Here is a 25133-nt window from a genome sequence, read left to right as displayed (position 1 = left end):
CACAGAACGAGGTCAGGAAGTATTTGATGAACTCTATAGGTCTGCACAATTTAGGCTGTTTCTTTGGACTGACAAATGTCAGGATCAAACTCAGAATTAATACTCCTTCAAAACCAAAAGTGATTATGCCAGGAAGAATAAATGTTTAACTCAGATTATCAGAGAAAATATCTTGCAAAAATCTTGAAACATACAGACTATAAACCACTTTTTACAAAATTCTTTCTCTTTTATGGAGAAATCAATGAGATATGTCAACATACCTTACTGATGATGATAATGATCTATTATTGATTTATATAACATTCTTTCTTAAGGCTGAACATATTTTAACATAACTTTATCCTAACAGCTTTCCTATGAAGTTCTTATCCTGATTTTATGCACATGGGCAACTGCATTTTCTTTTCTACCAACTCAGCTCCTGATTCTAGGATATTTAATCCTGAGCCTAAGAACTTCCCTGCATAGGATTCACTGGAGTGAATAACTCCTTTACTATTGAAAGAAATTATATTGGTCCTATCTCCTCGACAAACCTGGCTCTGCTGCTGCTGCTAAGTCACTTCAGTCGTGTCCGACTCTGCGTGACCCCATAGACGGAAGCCCAACAGGCTCCCCCATCCCTGGGATTCTCCAGGCAAGAACACAGGAGTGGGTTGCCATTTCCTTCTCCAATGTGTGAAAGTAAAAAGTGAAAGTGAAGTCGCTCAGTCGTGTCCGACCCTCAACAACCCCATGGACTGCAGCCTACCAGGCTCCTCCATCCATGGGATTTTCTAGGCAATAGTACTGGAGTGGCTTGCCATTGCCTTCTCCGAACCTGGCTCTATAATTCTCTAAATATTGAAGCTTGACTCATCTTTGTGTAGATGATACTTTAGAAAACTAACACTTCTCCTCTGAAAGAGAAAAGAAACTTTCTATATAAAATGATAAATACTTAGGGGAAAATGTGTATTTGTTTTATTTTATTTTTTAGCTCTAACACAATCAGTAAGTATGTCATACGGTTCATGCAGAGCCAACTTCTTTATTTCAGCCTGAAAAGGTCATCTCCTCTGCTGAAAATCAGCAGGTAAATACAGTCCACTCAGAATCACCTTGAGAAGGTACCAATTTGGAAACTAGAAGTCTGGTGTTAATCTTTAAGCCAGCACACCTCTGGCCACCACAAGCTTAGGAAACCTTTGCATGCTTTAAGGCCTTTCCTGTGACTCACTGTCTTGCCCTGGGGAGAGAGATTTGGCAGAATCCCTCTATCAAACAGACTCAGAGAGGACTGAGTGGGACCTGCATGCCCCACAGGCATAAAATATTACTTATACAACTCCTCTCATCATTCTTGTTGTATTCCAAGATATGTTAAGCAAATATTTGTTTAACAAATATGTCTTGAATGTCTGTGGTGGGCCTGGTTCTCTACCAAGAGTCCAAAGATGGAATGTCAACAGCATTACCTTCTGAGAGTTACCAGTTCAGTGGGAAGACAGACCAGCAAACTGATAATTCAATATAATATGTTCTGTATCAACCCAAGAGGCATGAGCAGAGAAAGCATAGAGGGCTTATTGCTAATATGTCTGAATAAGGAAAAAATTTTACTAAGGAGGTAAAATCCTAACGTGGACTTGAGTAATAGTGAGTGAAATAGGAACTGGCCAGGAAAACCAGGGGAAATCCAGGGGCGTTCCACCAAGAAGAAGAATATATGATAGGGTGAAAGGCCTGAGAAGGTTTGGTATGGTCTGGGAGGGAGGGGTAATTCCCCACAGAGAGCAGTTACGCCTAACAAGGTGAAAGACAGGTAATGGGACTGGCAGGTGGCTTAAGGCCAGACCGTGAAGGACTTGGAGATCATGTGTAATGGGTTGAATCGTATCCCTCCAAAAAGATGTGGTAAGGTCCTAACCCTCAGGATCTCATAATGTGACCTTATTTGGCAATAGGGTTGTTGTAGACATCATTAGTTCAAGTGAGGTCATCCTTGATTAGAGTGACCCCTTGATCTAACATGACAGGTGCCCTTAAAAAAATGGAATTTGGACACACACACATATACCTAGAAACTCACAGGGAAAGATAGCCACATGAAGGTGGAAGCAGACATTGGAAGTATGCTGCCACAAGCCACGGAACACCTGGAGCTACTAGAATCCAGAAGAATCTTAAGAATCTTCCCATAAAGTTTTCTGAGACATCACGTCCCTGTTAATACCTTGATTTGGGACTCACCTCCAGAAACGTGAGATAATAAATATCTACGGTTTTAAATTGCCCAGGATGTGTATTGGATTATTGAAGCCCTAGGAAACTGATGAAAAGTAAGCGAAAAGTAAAAGCGTTAGCTGCTCAGTTGTGTCCAACTCTTCGTGACCCCATGGGCAGTAGCCTGCCAGACTACTCTGTCCATGGGATTTCCAGGCAAGAATGCTGGAGTGGGTTGCCATGCCCTCCTCTAGGGGGTCTTTCCGACCCAGGGATAGAACCCAGGTCTCCTTCATTGCAGGCAGATTCTTTACCGTCTGAGCTACCAGGGAAACCCTAGAAAACTGATACATCATGTTAAATAAACAGTGTAGATTTGAATGTAATGGGATTATGATCTGTAGGGGATGGAAACTGCTAAAGAACTACTGTCAAAGCAAGAGAGCAGCTTGACCAGACTTGTGTGTGTGGAGAATAGATTAGAGATGGGGGATAGAGAGAATCTTCAGTTTCCAAAGCTTATTGCTCAGTATTTCCCACAGTTCCTCAGTATCTCCTTGTCTATGAAACAAACACAATGAATGGAGAAAGGAGCATCATTCTCCACTCAGTTTGGTCCCAAAATATTATATTAGAGCTCTCCTGTCTGCATAACATTACCTGGACAAAGAAAGGTGTATATTTTGAAATTCAGTCCTACCAGATCACTTTACTTAGTGATGGGAATGTCACAATGAAAAATGATGATACTAATACTAATACTATAATCAGACATTTAAAATGATGTTGACATTGAGATCTTGATTTAAAAATTTAGTTAAAATATCTTAGAACCATAATATGAATAAAATTAATTTTCCAGTAGCAAGCCATTTAAGCTCTCAGAATTGTTTTTCTTGTTCTTTATCTTAATTGCAGAATATGGTTTATATCCACATTTTGAAATGTCTATTCCCTGGGAAAAAAATTGTTAAGCATACTATCACTAAGATCAATACTAAGGATGCTGGATTACAGCTGTTATTTCTGTTGAGGTTTTTTCTAGAAGTGTCACGGACTGCAGTAATCAGCAGCTTTGACGCAAGCAAGTGACTTCTCTCTAATTGGAGTAGGTGGCGTTCAAACCTATGACACTTACACTTCCAAGGTCATATATTCTTTAGCTGTTTCTAATCTTGACTAGTATCTGTTTCTAATCTTGACTGATTTGAATAGATCCTAAAATAAATACAGAAGTCTTGAGTGTGTTTTCCGTGTTTCAAGCAACATAAATGCACACACACATACTTTCCAAGCGATCTATCTTTACTGAAGTCACAGAATTCACTAATGAACAAGAAGACGCTGTTAAGGCATTCTGATTCACATTCTGTAGTTTCCTTATAACCTCCTGAGACACAACATGTCATCCTTGCATAGACAAGTAGATAAACTAATGAATATAAACCATCTCCATGTATCTTTCATCTCATTTACTGAATACCATAACTGATAATGTTACAAAATATTAATTACATTGCATAACTCAAAATGTAAACTATATGCTTCTAATCATATTATATTGACAAAGCAATTTAATATCATTTCATTTGTAAAAATACAAAGGGTACAATATAATAAATGTAAAAATCAGTGAGATGATCAAACACAGAGTACTAAATAAAACTTGTATAATAAGTTAATGCTCAGATGTCTTGGTCACTGATATGTAAAAATCATACAATTCACTTGGGAAAGTTAAGGCTTAGAGAGATGAATTTTGATTTAAGGAAGTAGCTATGGGCAGTACTGGACCTAAGGGATCCACTGGCCTATTTATCTGTCATTTGTCATGAAGATGTAGTGCTGAACGACTGTCATGTGACCTTCTTCCCCACTTATTAAGCCATGGGTACACAAACAGCAAGAGTTCTCTGTTAGTGTTTCCTATTAAAATGACGTTTTAGAGAGATTAGAGGCCTTACATTGTATTGTATCTCCTATCTTACCCTGCAAAACATGAGAGGATGTTTATAAAGTATTTGGGAGCAGTTGTGAACATGGAGACTGGTGGGCTGCAGTCCATGGGGTCGCTAAGAGTCGGACACGACTGGACGACTTCACTTTCACTTTTCACTTTCATGCATTGGAGAAGGAAATGGCAACCCACTCCAGTGTTCTTGCCTGGAGAATCCCAGGGATGGGGGAGCCTGGTGGACTTCCGTCTATGCGGTCACACAGAATCGGACACGACTGAAGTGACGCAGCAGCAGCAGCAGCAGTGAACATGTATGTTGACAGAAGAGTGCCTTACCTCTCTGTGACTGACATGTGTCTCTGTACCCATAGTGGTAGAATGGGAAAAGACTGAACAGCTAATACAAGCACATTTAAGAGTGGTGACAAAAGTAACCCAAAAGTTCCCTGGCTCTACATAAGTTACTGATTTAAGTATATTTTTGCAATGGCATTCATTCAGTTTTTTGATTCCTTTTCCAAACACCATGTTTTAGTTCCTACTTTGTTGCCTAGCATTGGAAATTATCCCCACTTTAAAAAATTTCTGATTTGCATGCATTATTTGGACTCATGCATTGATTTAAAATCAGATCATCAACGATAGGAACTTAGATGCCTCCAAAATATTACTTGAAAGAAGAGTTATATGGATATAGTTTATAGTTGAAGAGCCAACATTTTCCACACCCATATATTCAGTCTAGTTTGTTATTAAAGTATAGAATGAGACGAGAAGATAGATTTTGGAAGAGGAAAATGAGCAAACATTTATTGATATGCTACTGCAGATCATTACATCTTACTCCAGCCTCTTAACAGCTATATAAAGTGTTATTATCTCCTATTTCAAAAGAAGAAATGGAGATACAAAGCAGCTCCCTCACCTAAAGTCAGAAAGCTGACAAATATTCAAGAATTGAACTCCAGCCTCTCTGACTCCACTACACCATGCAGATAAACCCTTTATGTAGACTAAAATTCACAAGCAAATTAAGGGAGAAAACAGCAAGCCAAAAGCAACCCCACTTATTTCTTTAGCAGGCAGCTGTAAGTATAAACGTTAGCTTTAGAGCTAGGGAATAGGCCACCTTCCCATCTTCTGATCTCTTCCCTTTTCTCACTTTCTATTTTGTTATTCTTTTCCAATGCCTCACTTCCTCCTAAGAACTCAAAGGAGTATATTTCAGGAGCAGTCAAAGAAGGAAACTGAGAGCAGAGAAGGGTGACTCAAAATCAACCCAGGAGGAGACGTTGTAGTAAACACATACTTACCAGATGATATGCAGGCTTCAAAGGGATGGAAAAGGGACTGGGAAACAACTGAAATTCAGTGGAGGTAATGGGGAAAATCACAGAAGGGACACACCACAGAGCAGAAGAAAAGAAGCTGAGAAGAAAACAAATTTTGATATGTATACTGTATAGATGATCTTCCCAGGTGACTCAGTGGTAAAGAACCTGCCTGCCAATTCAGGAGACTCTGGTTTGATCCCTGTGTCAGGAAGATCTCCTGGGAGAAGAAATGGTAACTGACTCCAGTAATCTTGCCTGGGAAATCCCACGGACAGCGGAGCTTGGTAGGCTACAGTACATGAGGTCGCAAAGAGGTGTACAAAACGTAGCAACTGAGTGTGCATACCATACAGACACCTTAGAAATATACGGTAAATATTTCAACTGCTTATCATCTATGGATAAAGTTAACATCTACTCTGGGGGCAATACTGAAAAGTTTAGACAGTAATAAAGTTCAAAAGCAGGTCAATGAGCCTAACAAAATGCTTCATTTACACCTGAATCTGTAATTGCCACCCTGGCGTTGAGATACAACTTTCTAAAAATGTATTTCTTACCTCTTAAACTTGACTCTTGGGGCTCTTGGTCACCATCTATATGCCAGGTGGAGAGCTAAGCACCTTTACATAAAATATCTCTTGCCATCCTAATGATAAGTCTGGGAGAAAGGCTATATTTTTCCCACTACACAGAAGCAACTGGGACTCAGTAATGTGCCTGCGTATACTGTGAATTCCAAATTTAAACTCAAGATTTCTCCCTTTAAAGTTGAATGGCCTTCCTCTTTTAGAGTGTTGCAGAAACTTCTAAACATCACGGTGAGTACAATGCTAGCCACACAAAAAATGAAAACTTCTTCTGTGGATACTGGGAGGGTTAAGAAATATTGGTTTGATTGGGTGATTGTTGACCGGTTTCATTTTAAAAGGCAAAGCAATGTACATTTGCCAGTGGGGTGGGGACGGGGCAGAAATGTAGACAGTGGAAAGAACAGAGACACATCACAGCTTATTCACTCCCATTTCCATATATGCAGACTGAAGTTCTAGTTAGTTCTGCTTTTGTTACTGGTAAAGACGAAAGCTCACCTTTCCCACAATTTGCCCAGATACGAAGACCAGGATGATGGCTGGCAACTCTTTGGGAGTAACCACACTTGTGCTGTGGTTCCTTTGGTTGAGTTTAAATTCAGCTTGCATTTTATTCAAAGGAGACTCTTTCCTAGTTTGATTTGAACTGAATTAATGCACAATAAATATAGGCATCAAATTTTTTAACTGTGGTGAATAAAGGATATCCAAGGGTTATAGACTATCAGTAAAAGCACATTACAGAACCATAGTACTCAATTTCAAAAAGCCTTTTAACATAAATATTTCAAGATTATCAGCTTCGTTATCATTTCACACCAACAATTTTCATTTCCCAAACCTATTCTGACATTTGAAGGAACATTAAGGAAAAAAAATTCTTACTGCGTTGTATCTGGCTACCACCATATAATGCAACTTAAAAGTTGGTTTAGAATAAAGATAAAGGCAGAGGAAGGTTGGCCACAGTGACTCAAATGAAACCTTTTCACTATTTCTTTTTGAGTTATGTTAGTGTTATCTGATGCAAAGAAAAAGCACACACACATGCATATACACACACAGACCACCTCAAGATCCCATGCAAACCTACTAATTTGGTTCAAACACTAGGATTTAAAGATCCTGACCAAATGATATTGGAAACCATTACTAAAGTAAATGGGCTGTGTAATTAGCAAAACTGGACATTTCTTTGACCCTCTGACAGAGAGGATGGTTTTTGCTCCTCAGCAGTTGGGTAGAACCCTGTGTTAGGGGCCTTAGGTCATACAGAAATGCTGGCAGAGTCCCATGCCACTGGAACTACAGGAAGACAATCCAATACATCTATATAAAGGAGGAGTTGGCAGACTAGACGGCTAATAAATTGGAGCATAAAAAATAAGCATCACTAATAAATTGGGGAACATTTCACAAATGAGTAAGGCGAATGATTTTTACCCAGCTTGGATATTAAACTGGAAAGAACACAATTACCCAGTAGAGAAAATCAGATTCTATTTAGAAAGTTACAAAAATAAATGATAGTTATGTTATTATCATAAAAGCTACTTATATTCAAAAGCATTTTATAAAATCTGGAAAATATATAAGAGGCCTGGTCATTTGTTATACCCTCTGTCTGGGGATTTTTCTACTCTATGATATATCAAAAGTTCCAAATACTCTCAAATTGGAGTTTCAACCAAATCAGTTTGGAAAGCACAAAACTGTCTCTGGGGAAATGTCAGCTTTCCCTGTGAGAGGCCTTGTACACTTTCATACAGGCTGATCACAGGAGTCTTTAGTACTGAGAAATCCCTAGGGCTGCCCAGTGCATTCCTTGGCTGTGTTCTCAGTGTGAGGTCCCAGGGTAATTTGACTATCTTACAGAAATGGGATTGAAAAGACTGGAATCCCAGTTTGACTCTGAAACACAGCTTGGGCAACTTCCTCAATTCTCCAAGTCCTATTACCTCATTAGCTGTTGTTCAGCCACTCAGTCATGTCTGACTCTTTGTGACCCCATGGCCTGCAGTACGTCAGGCTTCCCTGTCCTTCACCATCTCCTAGAGCTTACTCAAAATCATATACATTGAGTCAGTGATACTGTCCAACCATCTCATCATCTGTTTTCCCCTTCTCCTCCTACCTTCAATCTTTCTCAGCATCAGGGACTGTTCTAACAAGCTGGCTCTTTGCATCATGTGGCCAAAGTATTGGAGCGTCAGCATAAGTCCTTCTAATGAATATTCAGGATTGATCTCCTTTAGGATGGACTGGTTTGATCTCCTTGCCGTCCAAGGGACTCTCAAGAGTCTTCTCCAACACCACAGTTCAAAAGCATCAATTCTCGGTCACTCAGCCTTCTTTATGGTCCCAACTCACATCCATACCTTTGACTAGATGGAAAAACCATACCTTTGACTAGATGGACCTTTGTCGGCAAAGTAATGTTTCTGCTTTTCAATACACTGTCCAGGTTTGTCATAGATTTTCTTCCAATGAGCAAGCGTCTTTTAATTTCGTGGCTGCAGTCACCATTTGCAGTGATTTTGGAGCCCCCAAAAATAAAAGTTTGTCACTGTTCCCCCATCTATTTGCCATGAAGTAATGGGACTGGATGCCATGATCTTAGTTTTCTGAATGTTGAGCTTTAAGCCAACTTTTTCAAGCTCCATTTTCACCTTCACCAAGAGGCCCTTTAGTTCCTCTTCACTTTCTGCCATAAGGGTGGTGTCATCTGAGGTTATTGATATTTCTCCCAGCAATCTTGATTCCAGCTTGTGCTTCATCCAGTCTGGCATTTCACAAGATGTACTCTGTATATAAGTTAAATAAATGGGGTGACAATATACAACCTTAAAGTACTCCTTTCCCAATTTGGAACCAGTCCATTGTTACATATCTAGTTCTAACTGTTGTTTCTTGACATGGATACAGGTTTCACAGGAGGCAGGTAAGGTGGTCTGGTTTTCACCATTCCTTTAAGAATTTCCCTGTAGTGTAGTCAAGTAGAAGTATGTTTTTATGGAATCCTCTTTCTTTTTCTATGATACAATGGATGTTGGCAATTTGATTTCTGGTTCCACTGCCTTTTCTAAATCCAGCTTGAACATCTGGAAGCCCATGGTTCACGTACTGTTGAAGCCTTGCTTGGAGAATTTTGAGCATTACTTTGTTTGCATGTGAAATGAGTGCAGTTGTGCAGTAGTTTGAACATTCTTTGGCACTGCCTTTCTTTGGGATTGGAATGAAAACTGGTCTTTTCTAGTCCTGTGGCCACTGCTGAGTTTTCCAGATTTGCTGGTGTATCGAGTGCAGCACTTTCACAGAATCATCTTTTAAGATTTGAAACAGCTTAGCTGGAATTCCATTATCTCCACTAGATTTGTTTGTAGTGATGCTTCCTAAAGCCCACTTGATTTCACAGTCCAAGATGTCTCACTCTAGGTGAGTGATCACACCGTCATGGTTATCCGGGTCATGAAGATCTTTTCTGTATAGATCTGTGTGTTCTTGCCACCTCTTCTTAATATCTTCTGCTTCTGTTAGGTCCATACTATTCCTATTTTTTACTATCTCATTTGGAACACTGAATTATCTGCTTCATGGGAGTGTTGTGCTTATGGGATTAAATGACTTCTGAAAGTGATATGCATATGAGAGCTTCTCCAGAAGACTTCCTAGACTGGTGAAGATGGAACTGAAAAATTAGGGAACAAGGAACTCTGTAGACATAATTTTCAAAATTTGGTGCACATAAAAATATCATCTAAAGAACTTGCCAAAGAATGTTCATTCTAAAAATTCTGATTCAGTAAATCTGGACTAGGCAAACCTTGGTAACAAATACCTTAGGTGAATCTGATATAGTTGGTTCATGAAGCCGTACACTGATAAATAGATTTGGAATATAATACTCTAGCCAAATTTGAAAACACTGATTTATGTGGAATCATCAGACATTTCTTTCAATATCTTTCTTTCCTTCAAATCTTCAGGCTTCCAAAGCCCCCTAATTCTCATCTAGAATGAATTCTCCCAGACCCCCTCCTGAATAGAACTATATCCACCTTGCACATTCAAGCAGTAAGACATCCAAGTTTGAAGAACACTACACATTTTCTCTTGCCTATTTATTGTAAAATTGGATAATAATAGGGGTTCACCATTTTACGTATTAAAATGTAAGACTTTGAGTTTGAGAATACTTTCATGGGACTCAGGTCCTATTGCCCAGATGATGTGTTAATATAATTCACAACTGTTACTTATTCCTTCAGAGTTGAGTCATGAATATTTATCCCTGGAAGAGATCTTAGTGATTATCAGTATTATTCATTTGTATTACAACTAAAGAAACTGTAAGCTATACTATCTGGCTTATCCTCCAACCTAGAAACTTCACAAATGAAGACATTTCCCATCCAAGGGAAGCCTACTGAGAGGCATGTCTACACGCAGAAGCATTTCCCCAGTGAACCATGTTTTGTTTTCTTGTGTCAGAAAGGAATCCAGTGTCTTAGGGACTTCCCTGCTAGCCCAGTGGTTAAGACTCTATACTGCCATTGCAGGAAACACAAGTTCGATCCCTGGTGGGGTCACTAAGATCCTACATGCCATGTAGCACAGCTAAAAAATAAAAAAAGAATCCAGCGTTTTAAATTATAGTCATAATTTCTTCATACAAATAGAATACAGGGCATTGGAGTTATTAACTTCTTTCATAATGTCTTAACTCATGGGATATGAAAGTATGGTCATGGATTCATCCCACAAAGGAATAAACTCCTCCAATAGAACAAAATTACCCAGAACTCTATTTTACTTCAAGAATTGGGAGGGGGGTTCAGGAGGGGGAACTCATGTACACCCGGGGTGGATTCATGTCAATGTATGGCAAAACCAACCAATATAATATTGTAAAATAATTAGCCTCCGAAGAAAAAAAAAAAAAGAATTGAAAGTCTAGCATTCCAGAGAATTAAAAGTTATTTTCTCTGAAAAAGAGTTTATCTGTCATGTTCCATCATAAAATCTGAACGCCTTTGGGTAATTGCTGCTTTGGGTTTTTCCCCATTTGCTTTCCAAGTATACAGAAAATTTAGAGCGGATGCTATTTGTAATATGAATCCTCATGTGCTGTTTGCATAGATTACCTTTGCACTTTTCAGAGTAGGTTTTTCTAAGGCCCATATAACAACAAAGATCCCTGGAACTCTTGCTTCCAATTATTTTCACTGTGAACCTTTGAAAGATATTGATTCTGCAAATGTGAAAAATTAATTTATCAAAAAATAGCACACATAAAATGGGGACTGGCACGAGAAATCCTAAGAACATCGTTTTAACTGGAAGTTGTACTATTAACTGCTACAACTTACTGTATTTCTGTTACGGCTCTTTGCAATGTATTTATCACTGTGTGGGAACAGTTTAATCTACTCCATACAGAGAGCAGTAGGAGTGCTCAGTTTTTCTCAAAATATGATGTCCCTCGCCACAAACAACTGATCTAAATTTCTTGCAGGTGGCAGGTCTCACTTTTTTTTTTTTTTCTGAAAGGAAATAACCCTTCTCTGAAAGTCAAATTTGTTTTTAAAACTGCGGTGTCTTTAACCACTTTTTTTTTCCAGTTTTTCAGTTGACACCTTGTCATGACTTACGGTAGGTTGCATCAATCATTCTGGGTTCCTACAGAAAATATTTTGTGGTGGTGACTATCCTAGGCAAGAAACTAAATGCCCTTTGCGGGTGAGTGCGCAGGTACCTCTGATTTCTTGCCAAATCATTCAGAATGCCACAAATCCATTAAATCTCTCCACAGGGAGGAAAAAATTCCCGCATCCTAGAGAGAGAATTTATGAGTTCATTTCAATCACCACAAATGAAAGCCACCCTTAATATTCATTAGAGATTTTACGGTGGCAATATGCATTATCTATTCCTATGCCCCTCTTAAAGGCCAATTTCTCTTGAAACCTTACATGGCTCCAAGCCACTCTTTGTAGAAACAATGGCCTATGTCCAAGTGGAGTCAAAGGAAGCAAATGGATGACATTTCCTCATCTACTAGTAATGATTCCATTAAGGCATTGTGGTGGTTATGAGTTTCTAAGTTTTAAAAATGAAAAGACAGATTTGCGAGGTGCAGTGATATCACTGGATCACTTCTCCACTGTCATCTGTGACCATCTGTCCTAAAGCCAAAGGGGCTTTTCTATTTGCATCACAGAAGATGACTTTCAAAACTGGCATTTCTTTCCTTTGGAGAAATGTGTACTCTGAGGACACAAGTCTGTGAGCCTGAGAACTGTTCATCTCTTCTTTCTACCCATTATAGTTCAAGGCACCATCTTCTGGCATCGATTTTCCCCTTCCAGTCTATTTCATTACTGTATGGAAAGCAGTCTTATCAATTTACGCATATATCTCAAACCTCAACAAATAAACAAGAAACGGACAAAACCCCCAAACCAATAGCTTAAAATGCTCCTTGCATAGCTTCCCATTGCTTTTAGGAGACGGACAACAAAATTCTGCATAACTTATGAGGCCATAAGGGATCCAGCCCTTCCTCAGTTCTTCAGAACTGCCTTGCACTTCATCTCCTTGCTTTCTCTCCCAGACATGCTAACTCTCATTCTAGCCTCTAACTCTCATAACTAGCCTCTTTTTTGGCTAGTTCACTCCTGCTTTTGACATCAGATTGAAGCTCAAACATCATCACTCCTGAGAGTGTTTCCTGACTTCCCCAGATCAAATTTACCTATTACAGGCTTTCCATAGAGCCATGTGGTGCTCACAGATTTCATCAAAGTTATCACTCTTATCTGTGTGGTTATTTCTATTTTTGTCTCTCATTGGACTATGAGGATGGCAGTGTTTGTTCTGCTCAACATTTTATCTTCCTTATCTGGCACACTGTAAATACTTCAAAACAAACTGTTGAGTGAATAAATAAATGAGTTCCTGACTTTAATCTATTTTGTGCCCTGGCTGAAAAATCTCTTTCAATCGGTGAGATGAGGGCTCCAGTTTGGGTTGAGCTTGAGATGAACAGCAAATAGGCCGTATTTCTAATCTAATTATTCATCAGTGTGGTTGTATTTAATAGCTAGGAACCATGAGATGCATAAAGACCTTACACGGAATATTCATAAGGGTTTTAAGAGTGAATTCAACCAGTTGCTTTACAACTTCCCAGGAAAGACAGGGGACATGAATTTCTTTCCATCATTTTTCATTCTCTTAGGAAAAAGGTGTGCTATGCCTGAGAGTTATATTCTGACTCTAAAATAAAATATGACATGCATAAGTGATATGATTATGGAAAAATATATGAAAGGAGTTTTAAAAAGCTAAAATCATTTTACATCTGTAAGATGCTGCTGATATGCTGATGCAGTGATAATCTGGGGAGTCAGAAAAGGGCCATGGAGAGCTCAATATGTGTATCCTGAATCCCACTTCCTTTTTGTCTGCATTTCTCAGAGATTTACAAGCCTGGGGTCACGTACTTCTGGGGAGTTATAAGCAGTGGTCTCATGCTAGCAGAGCTAGGCAGTTCTGGCTTTCTTATCTATAGGGAGAAAATTGGGTAAGCTATATTTACAAATCTTAAAAATTAGTGAAAACAAGTAAATGTGCATTTACTGTAACATTATCATATATGATATGAAATTGCTGAGAATGACTGATGGAGAGACTCCAACATCAGGTACGTGTCTTGGTTATCTTTGTGGCCCAGAGCAAGAACTGATGTATCATAAACATAATGTTTTTCACTGAATGAAAGGTAAATAATTATAAACACATAATTTGTATTATAATTAAAGAGTAGTAATTGTCACTAGAAATATTAGCTCTTCTTCATCAAGTTCCAGCTGTGTGTCAGGTATAATTAAAAACTCTACATCCAATTCTTTACAAGAACTCCACAAAAAAATCTTCATTGTGTCTATCTGGATAAAAAACTGAAACTCAGAGATATCAAGTAATTTAGCAATCACAAGGACGGTAAGCAGTGATGCCACAGTTTAAGACAAGGTTTATTTGGCTCCAAGACTTGTAGTTTCTACCATGTACAGCTCCTCTTTGCCACCATGTCTATTTTTCTTTCTGCTGAACAATTTAAAGAAAACTTAGTGATAGGAAAAGCCTAGATTGAGAGTTAGGAGGTTTATGTAGTACCACCTCTGCCATCATCTGCCATGGGACCCCAGGTAATTCACTGAATCTTCATGTGTCTCAGTTTCTCCATTTCTAGGATGAAAGAATATTTTTTCCTAATAACAAGGCTAGTATAAAATGAAATGTGAGGGAATTCCCTGGTGGTCGAGTGGTTAAGAATCTGTCTGACAATACAGGGGATACATGTTTGATCCCTGTTCAAGGAACTAAGATTCCACATGCTACGGGGCAACTAACCCCACGTGCCACAACAATTGAGTCCAAGCTCTGGAGCCTGGGAGCCACAACTGCTGAGCCCACATGCCTAGAGCCCATGCGCTGCAACAAGAGAAGCCGCCACAATGGGAAACCCGAACACCACGAGGAACAGTAGCTCCCACTTACCACAACAGTGAGGACCTAGCACAGCCCAAATAAATAAATACTTTCCCTAGAAAGTACTTTTTAAAAAATGAAATGTGAGAAAAGTTATATTGCATCTCAAAAACAGGAACTTTATCTAAGCAATTAGGCCCCTATGTTGAATCATTTCATTTATGTAGAATCATTTCACTATATTTTATATCATCTCATTTTTAACTGCAAGTTAGGAACTAATATCTTCATGTTTCACAGATGAGGAAGTCTAGATACACTACTAGCTTAAGCTCAAAAGTTACAAAGCCACGATTTTTGCAGGAAAACTTCAGATGCTTACAGATTCGGGCTTAAAATATAGTTCTGCAAGCTACTGTTACATTACATAAATGATTTAATCTCTTTTATCATTAAAATGGGAGTAATAATACCACCTAACTGAATCATAACACAAAGATAACATACATAAAACACTTGAAATAGAGTCAAGTGCTAAGTCAATGGAGACTATAGTTGTCATTATGTAGACGTGTCTACATGATCAGACGTATCTACTTTGGCCACCTGATATGAAGAGCCAACTCATTAGAAAAAACCCTGATGCTGGAAGAGATTGGGGGCAGGAGGAGAAGAGGGTGGCAGAGGATGAGATGGTTGGATAGCATCACTGACTCAATGGGCATGCATCTGAGCAAACTCTGGGAGATAGTGAAGGACAGGGAAGCCTGGGGTGCTGCAGTCCATGGGGTTGCAAAGAGTCAGACACAACTTAGCGACTGAACAACAACACATGATCAGAACAAGATCCGAAAGGTGGCACCTAGTGTGTGTGTGTGTGTGATGGGTGATGGCAGCAGAAGAGGCTGCCTCATTTCAGCCCAGCACTCTCCATACCACAAAGCCCCTTGCTCTTCTGCCCCACCCCCCGCACAATCCTATTTAAACTTCACCCACCCATTTGTCAAAGCAGGATTTTGTCCTTGGAAATGGCACTCAAAAGGATTTTAAGAAATAGTTCTTCTTGAGTGACCAAAGCCTTCTTAGTTCCTGAGAATAAAAAATAGACATTTTGGTTCATGAAGAAGTTTTCATGATCAGAGGAACCTGGCTGTGACTCAAGTAAAGTCTGTGTTCACATACATGGTCGCTAGTTCAGAATATGAGGAAGTACCCAAGACAGAGGAAGTGCAGTTGGTCAGAGAAACAAAGAACAATAAAAACCGAAACCTAAAATAGCTTATGTGAAAACCCAGTCCATTCTAAAGGAGATCAATCCTGGGTGTTCATTGGAAGGACTGAAGCTAAAGCTGAAAATCCAATACTTTGGCCACCTCATGAGACAAGTTGACTCACTGGAAAAGACTCTGATGTTGGGAAGGATTGGGGGCGGGAGGAGAAGGGGACGACAGAGAATGAGATGGCTGGATGGCATCACCGACTCGATGGACATGAGTTTGAGTGAATTCCGGGAATCGGTGATGGACAGGGAGACCTGGCGTGCTGTGATTCATGGGGTCGCAAAGAGTCGGACACGACTGAGCGACTGAACTGAACTGAACTGAACTGAAAAAAAATTATAGAAATAACGTCAACAATGGTCATCTGAAAAGTGAAAAGACAGCTAATTTGAAAAAGCTGAAGGACAATCTTTTTGTACTAATCTCTTTCTGCACATAGGATATACCTTTCTTGGTGTCCCCTCATAACCCAAATACTGAAGGTAGAAAGGAGCCTTTAAGATCATTAATAGCCCTCTTTCTAAAGATGAAGATGCAGAAGACCATGGAGATTAAGCAGCCTGATCCAGAGAGACGCTAGTAAGTGCCAGCAGTGACTTTCCTGGCTCCAACCTGTGCTCCTTTGATGTACAACATAACTTCTGACACACCTGGCTGTGCACTCAAAATATGACATGGTCTTTAGCTTACTTAGCAATATTTGAATTATGAGCTTGTTTCTCTGGCACAGAAAAAATTCTACCAATACTTGGAACATTCTCCAAGGTTCATTATATAAAATGTCCTAACATTTAGACCTCTCCCTTTGCAAGGGTCAAGGTCTAGCTTTAGACTGGTTTTATTCTGCTGAAACATGCAGAAGAGTTAAACTCTCAGGAAGGAGGAGCTTGAGGTCTCCCATGGTCAATGAGCATAAATGGGTCCCCTTCAGACCCATTGTTGTCCTACTTTGTCTATTTGAGAATCCAGAGAAACAAATTTCATCTTGATTGTAGAAGCCAAAATGTAGTTATAATTGATTATCATGGATACGATATCATTATCATAAGAGCTATTGTAAATTACAAACATTTTATGATGACTTTAGAGTGATTTTATTATGGGGAGTACCAATTCAACTTTCTCCTTAATTTGATGCACTTGAATAAACAAGAACAAGGGAAAAACAACAACAACAACAACAAAACAGAGAAAAGTGAGGCAAAAATTTAAGGCCATTCATGAAAAAGAGAGATTCTTGGCTTCTCTAACAGTTCTAGGACTGGCTCAGATCTGTTGTTTTCACTGATATTCAGAAGGTTTGTAAAATTGAGAAAAGCCAAACACCAACCCAAATAATTAGATTCGTTTGCATTCTACATTGCTCAGATTCAAAAGTCTAGTTTAATGATACCTCTAGTTATCCTGGACTTCTAGAATATGATTTTACACTTACTGAGCAATTACATTTTCTCATTTTATTTTTATATTCATTATACAGGATTTTATTATAAAAGACATTTAAACATTTCATAAACATTTACATTTTACTCTCTTCAAATTCAGCCTAAATAGTTTTCGTAAATCTGATATCTTGCACTATTATAATATCTCATAATTTAATTGTTTCTCCTGTAAACTCTCTTTTTTCATGTAAATGTGCTTGTACATCTGGCTGGATCTTTTCCAGGATTATCTTATGTACAATTACTACCGTATGTTTCCCATCTTTGTGAATTTTTACACAAAGAATTGTGATTATTTGTTTTTATTTTTTACCTTTTTGAAATAAGACCCTATAAACTTTCAGTGGCCTTCCTTGGTGGCTCAGCTGGTAAAGAATCGACCTGCAATGCAGGAGACCTGGATTCTATCACTGGGTTGTGAAGATCCCCCAGAGAATGGAAAGTCTACCCACTCCAGTATTCTGGCCTGAAGAATTCTGGGGCTATTCCATGGGGTCGCAAAGAGTCGGACACAACTGAGCAACTTTCACTTTTACTTTCAAATTCTCATTACAGATATGAAATGGTAGGTTTCCCACCCACCGCCCCCCACACACATTTAGAGCCTAAGTGGCTGAGGAGGCAGTTGATATGAGTTAGCTAAATGAGTGAACATATGGATGAATGAAGAAATGAATAAACTGTTGCAGCATCTTCTGTTTTTCAAATTCTTATCTTGGGTAAATATTAATTCTCCTTCCCTCAAATATTATATTGGCTATAATTGGAAATTTGTCACATAAAATACTCATCATTATTTTTTTCTTATTCATTTAGGGCCTTAAAATTATTTTTATTATCTTGATTCTCAAGTTAATTAATTTCAGCAGAAAGTGTAGTAGGTATAAATATCTTTTGGTACTTTTCTATCCCATTTTCCTATTTTTCCTTTTGAATTTCTCAGCCCACATTATCATTTACTCTGCCTTCCTTTTCACAAGTTGTCCAAATCTATTAATTAAAACCTGTTCTCTTTCCATACCACCATAATTCCAAGGTAAACAGATAAAAGTTTAAAGCTGTTCTAACAAATAGCTTTTGCTGTTAGAGTTGGACACAAGGGCATTAAACTACGAGGAATTATGCATTGATGGCTCAGAGCCTGTCTTCCTCTGGGTGGATATGGGAGCAGTCATCTTCGTATATCATACACTGAACCTGTAAAAATATTAATACCCTCATCAGTGGGACCACAGAGACTTTTTGTCAGGAGTCTAACATCACTAATGTACAGAGAAAATGATAACAGAACCTATGAAATTAATTTTTCTTTTTTCCTAAACCATGCCCCTCCTTATTCCCTTTTTACTGGTCCTCTCAATCCTCATTCCTTTTCACACATTTTTTCCTTCAAAGTGTACACCATGAATTTTAACTGTACCATATATAGTTTTTAAGCTTCTATGCTATTCATCAGATAGAAAAGAAACGAAGATACAAATGGGAAAACAGTATAAATAAAGTGATAAAAGATGGGGAAAAATCTGGATTTAGCAAAATGATAGTATCATTTTGCTAATAGAGTGTGTGTGAAGGAGACTTGTGAGGATCTAGTTAGAAGGCAGATTAGCTCAATGAGTTTGCTTTTGACCCTGTAGGTGTTGAGGAGACACTTAAAGGTTTGTAAGGGGAGCAGTAATATTATTAGGTTTGAGCTTCAGAATCATTATCCAGGCAGCATTAATCAGGTAGATTAGTCAAGTAAATTAATCTGGTAGATTAATCTGGTAATGATGTGTCATGTTGATTGAAAGAGGTAGGCTCGCGTCGGAGAGACGGAGAGATCGCCAAGGTTGATACGAGGAAGGCAAAAGTAGAAGATGGGCACAGATAGCGTTTCCCCAAAGATCAGTAGTTTTGGAGGGACAGTATTGAAACTCTGAAATCACTTAGCGGTGGGGCTGTATGACCCAAGAACATTCTCCCATGTCGATAATTAGAACACCCAGTACTCCCTATTTGAATTAGAAGATTAATGTAAAATCTTTGCTCCTTGACCTCTAGGTTAAACGTTAGCACACATTCTGTTCCTCTCACAGAAACTGTTCAGTAAAGAAATCTTCCACTCTCCACACCCTCTTTTGGTGCAGTTTTGAAGGGTTCATGTAATACTTCCATAAGACCTTCTAGCTTCACTCATCTCACTGTCTTCTTACACATATAAAGATGCTTTAAGTAGAGATTTGTTTATTTTCTCACCTTGAGATTTTGTATGTAAACTTCATTCATTTTTCTTTGACCTCTATGAAATTTTGTTTCTCATTATCATTTTTCTCTCTGCACTACATTTCGATTCTTCTGTGTGTGGGTTTCTGTTGTATTCTCTGAGGCCTTTGACTTTCCTTCTTCCTGAAAACTTTTGTTATTATCATTTTAAAATTTATCACACTATTTTTATAAAATAGATTTCAAAATATTTTAGACACTTAAAGGGAAAAATAGATATCTCTTCCCCTTTTTCATCTCGATTATTTCAATTTCTTGATCTGAAAAACTGTTTATTCTCAAAAATCTGAGAAAATAATCCCAGATTTAGAAAAATATATTAGCTACTATTGTATTATGTTTTAAAATATAAGATTAAAGGAAGACTCATCGCCTTCGCAACACACAAACTGTATTCTCTCCTGTCCTTATTCCCACCAAGCCTATGGCTCACTCTCCTCTTTTGTTAAGTTTCAAGTTTTTAGCATGCAGGATTTCATAAGTACTCTTCAATTACTCTTCTCATAAATTGATTGTAAGCACTTGTTTCAATATTATTTTTGGTTACTTTCATTGTTATCTTTCTTAAGATGCATCTGAATTCCCTCTCAATACCACTCATCACAGATATTAGAAAAGACTGGCATCCTTATACAGCTTTTCCTTTCACATTTCTCTTGTGGGGTATTTGCTTTCATAAATCTCATCTTTTGTCTTTCTCAATTTATAGCATTTCTATAATCACATCTCTCTCCCCACTCCTCAGATCCCATAGACCTTACAAACAACCAAACCACACATTAAATATCTGTATGTCTTATTCTCCCTCTCTTGACTTTTGTGAAGAGCTCTTCACAAAGAATACATTTCCCTGTCTGGATTCAGCTAGTTTATGGTATTTCAATTGAGTAAAATATTGCTACTTTCCAAGCCCAGCACAAGCTCTGGACTCTTTGATTTGGGTATAAATATCACCTGCTATTGACAGAGACCTGACACCATTTCATTTAATCATCCCAACATCCCTTGTGTAGTAGACCTTGATAACCTTGTTTTACAAATGAGTGCTTTCAGTATGCAAAGAGTCACTCAGAGGAAAGGAAATGAGTAGGATCTGAAACCAATACAGAATTGAAATTTGTTCATTAAAGAGGGTAAGGAGTTTGCCCAATCTCACTCTGCTAGTGATGTCAGAGTTGGCATTATGCCCAGCTCTAGAAGAACTAGAATTGAGAGTCTGAGCCTGAAGTTGGTTAGCAGGGAGATGTATCTGGAAGAATGAAGACTGTCTGAAGACAAGCCAATTTCAGGCTGCCTTAAAACTGATACAAAGATGAGATAAAAGACACAGGAATCCATTATTGTTGAGATTTCTGAGATCAAGAAACTAATTTGTGGATTAGTTTTATTTCTCCCAAAATGTGGGGTTTAGGCCCTTCTCCAACGTATCTGCACATGTTGGAAAAAAATCTGGTCACTACTGACTACCTGTCATTGATAGCAACACTCATTTGAGAAGACTTTTTCCTCAACACTATCTGCCTTCTGTATCTTGCCTAGAATGAAAGTAAGTATAACCCAAATAAGAGCCCTGCAATTATTACAGAAAAGTATCAGATATGCTAAAATGAAACTAGATAGTTTTACTTGCTATTATTATACAATATATATGTAAAATATAAAAATAATACTTTGCCCTCATTCAACTTCTTTTACTTTATGTCTCAAGTCCCTGAGTGCAAGTGGTCTCATTAAATTTACCAAACCAATTTAACTCTAACATGTTCTTGAACCCTCTGGCCAAGTCCACTGAGGTTTTCCTGTTATAAATGCTGAACATTACTGTCTGAAATTCTGAGCATTCTGCAGATGTTTGACTTTCTGTAGATAAAACTTATTTACTTAATCATTTAGCTATGTACCAAAATTACCTAAGTAAAAAAGAAAAACATTACTGTGCATACACACCTAAACCAACACACACATCCACAAACACTCATACACACACATGATAATAGAGTTTATATATGATGCTTTCAAATTGTGGTGCTGAAGAAGACTCCTGAGAGTCCCCTGGACTGCAAGAAGATCAAACCAGCCAATCCTAAAGGAAATCAACCCTGAATATTCATTGAAAAGACTGATGCTGAAGCTGGAACTCCCAATACTTTGGCCACCTGAGGCAAAGAGCTGACTCACTGGAGATGACCTGATGCTGGGAAAGATAGAAGGCAAAAAGAGAAGAGGGTGGCAGAGGATGAGCCACCATCCACTGGATAGCATCACCAACTCAACAGACATGCATTTGAGCAAACTCTGGGAGATAGTAAAGATTGGGAAGCCTGGCATGCTGCAGTCCATGGAGTCGCAAAGAGTCAGACACAACTTAGCACTGAACAACAATGACTGCATTAATATAAAACAGTTAGACAATGAAGAAGTAATTTTTTCTCTAGATCTATGGAAACTAAGTCTATTGGTTTCTGAAACTTCTATCCATTTAGTCAGCAAATGTTACTCAAACATTTGAGTGCCCATGACATTCTTCTTCCCTGGTGACTCAGTGGTCAAGAATCACCTGTCAATTCAGGAGACAAAGGTTCTATCCCTGAGTTAGGCAGATCCCCTAAGAAGGAAATGGCACCCACTCTAGTATTCTTGCCTGGGAAATCCCATGGACAGAGGAGCCTCATGGGCTATGTACAGACATAGGGTCACAAAGAGTCAAACATGAATTGAAACTATATAATTTTAGTTTCTCTGTTAGCCCCTGGAGTAGGAAATGGCAACCCAGTCTAGTTTTCTTGCCTGGAACATGCCATGGACAGAGGAGCCTGGCGGGCTACAGTCCATGGAATCTCAAAGAGTTGCAAACAGCAACATTCTAGAGACTAGGGAGAATATAAACATAAATTATTTATAGCAAGTAAACTAATGCCCAACTCATCCTGCTACAGAATGGAGTGTGATAAGCTGCATGAAGATCGGGCCAATGCATGTATTATTTGGCTCTGTGTCCCCAGTGTCTAATATTGTGATTCTAATGTGGATTTAATGCCTATACAATGAAAGAAGAATACCCTTAAGTTCAAAGGAAAAAGAGACTGCTTCTATCTGGTATGGCCCAGGCAATTTTTCTAGAGGACAAAGTATTTGATGTAAGTCTTATGGGTTAGGATGATGTTTTTAAAGGCAAGAGGAATATACCAGTCAGATGAGTAACTTATCTGGGGGAAAAAAAAAAAAAACAGTCTTAAATCTTAGAATATCTGTGCTATATAATTTTAGTTTCTCTATTACCCCCTGGAGTAGGGCATGGCAACCCACTCTAGTATTCTTGCCTGGAACATTCCATAGACAGAAGAGCCTGGGGGGCTACAGTCTATGGGATCACAAAGAGTCCGACATCACTGAACTACTGAGCACCTTCCATTTTACAATTGAGAATATTAAGCTTAAAAGGTTTAAGTAATTTCCCCAAGTAGCAGAACTTGAATTCAAGCCTAGATTTGTCTAACTCCAGATTATCGCTCTTTCTTGTGTGCCATATACCATTAGTTTAGTACATGGGAAACGCTATAATATAATAGCTAAAATCAGGATCCCTAGCATAGGATTGTGGAGGTTCTAGATTTTGGCTTCACAAATTGTTAGATCTGTGACATTGTACCTGCTACTTTTTTGTACCTCATCTTTCTCAATTGTAAAACAGGAAAGAATTAATGTTAGAAAATCACATCCTACGTTATAAGGTTGTGAGATTTAAATGAAATAATACATGTGATGTACTTACAAGAATAGCAGGCCCAAAGAAAATGCTCATTTAAATTAGTGGGATTCTTTACCAACTGAGCCACTGAGAGACTAACATTTTCATATATTAATTATAAGTAAAACTTCAACACAACAGCAATAATTTAGACAATTCAGCATACAACATCTTAATCTGAATCAACATCCTTTATCTTCTTTTAGTTAAAAAGAAATCTCTGGAAAACATTGTCTGTGTTAGTCGCTCAGTCGTGTCCAACTCTTTGCGACTTCATGGACTGTAATCTGCCAGACTTCTCTGTCCATGGAATTCTCCAGGCAAGAATACTGGAGTGGATTGCCATGCCCTTCTAAAGGGGGATCTTCCAGACCCAGGGATCGAACCTGGTTCTCCAGCATTGCAGGCAGATTCTTTACTGTTTGAGCTATGCAGTAGTTTATTTGAACATAAAGGAATATATGCAATAGCAACTTGATAGCAGAAGTCACTAGAGTTGTATTGCTTTTTGGAAAGACAGCTGTAACTCTGGTAACTTTCCAGAGACTGGTAAATTTGACTGATTAGTACGTTTGTTATCTGTTTCTTTCCTGCTAGTACAAACATCCAGATAAGATGATACATTTCCGTCATTTTACGAACTTACCCATGAGTGTGGGAGATCCATATCTGTACAAGAAGACTTGAGACGGGGGTGGTGAGTACAGTGGAAACAATTGTCCCACAGTCCAATCTGGTCAATTTGGAAATCAACATATGTCCACAACGGGTTTTCTGGAAAAGGTTTCCAGTTGTTCCACATCTGAACTTCACCTTCATTATGGGATAGCATTTCTGCCAAGCTGCATCCAGCTGAAGCACTGGATCTAACCAGTGACGCAGAATTAGAATCCAATCTAATTTCCATTCCTTCTGTCCCCCTTGTGTTAACATTATTAACTTTCTTTTCTTGGCTTTTGGCTAATTTCATACAGGAAATCAATGTTTCATCTTCATCTTCTGAATGATAAAGAAAAATAAGTTAAAGAGGTAAGTCTAATAATTTTGCACATGTAGAAATTATGACTATTATAATTCCCTTTATATAATAAAAATGAATGAACATCATGGGTTAAACCAGGAAGTCATATAATTTTACAAAATAATTTTAAATTAGCATTTCTTTAAAGAGTATATCTTTGGTATATTAAGTGATTTGTTTTATAAAAACAGATTTACCTAACTTTTTTTTTAAGTTGTGTATAAAGATTAAAGCCAGTTTGACTGGAATCCATGTGGAAATTGTGTTCTGAAAGATACTTTAGAACAATTAGAAATTTTTAAAAAATCCTTATAAGCATGATGTGGTGTGTTTTTATTCTTAAGTATTTCTTTTTTATTTTTTGAGGTCAAACATACAAGAAGATATATAAAGAAGCAAATCAGATTTTCGTCTTAATTAAAAGAATGAAATCTCAGTAGAGATTTTCTGAAGTTCTTTTGATAACCTAAAATTCTCTAATTTAATATCAATCTGCAAAGTGATTTATGCATGATGTGTGTCTCATAGTGAAATATTTTGGAAAAGAGAGAACAAGAGTGAGAAAACAGAGAACGGTATATCTTTAGTCCTATAAAGTTGATCAGTGAGACCTATATTTACATGTACTGTAAGGTGTGATGAAATTTTTGGTAATGTATAAAAATTTATAGGAAATAGAAACATATATAACCCTTAGTAAATTGCACCATTCATTGAATCTATTTAAGTTCAAATGTTTAATGAGTGTAGACACAAGATTATGATTAATACGGCATTCTCGTAAATAAA

General features: G+C 38.1%; 1 protein-coding gene and 1 long non-coding RNA gene across 3 annotated transcripts in view; one reads left to right on the top strand and one right to left on the bottom strand.

Annotated features, from left to right (window-relative positions):
• The window catches only part of LOC129553416 (SAM domain-containing protein SAMSN-1), a 99329-nt gene extending 75084 nt beyond the window's left edge, over positions 1-24245 (bottom strand). Inside the window, exon 1 of the mRNA XM_055422341.2 lies at positions 23970-24245. Within this exon, the coding sequence (XP_055278316.2) occupies positions 23970-24230 (261 nt within the window). The 5' untranslated portion in view covers positions 24231-24245. The remainder of the gene's footprint in view (positions 1-23969) is intronic.
• Positions 1-25133, top strand: part of LOC148778717 (uncharacterized) — a 59455-nt gene that overhangs the window by 10693 nt on the left and 23629 nt on the right. For both annotated transcript variants that reach the window (XR_016037392.1, XR_016037391.1), the window contains exons 2-3: positions 23921-24020; positions 24298-24352. This is a non-coding gene — a long non-coding RNA (uncharacterized LOC148778717). The remainder of the gene's footprint in view (positions 1-23920; positions 24021-24297; positions 24353-25133) is intronic.

Source organism: Moschus berezovskii, chromosome 1 (genome assembly GCF_049115385.1).
Source record: "Moschus berezovskii isolate FMDL1 chromosome 1, NW_MosBer_1.0, whole genome shotgun sequence".
NCBI lineage: Eukaryota > Metazoa > Chordata > Mammalia > Artiodactyla > Moschidae > Moschus > Moschus berezovskii.
This window is presented reverse-complemented; position numbering and strand designations above follow the sequence as displayed.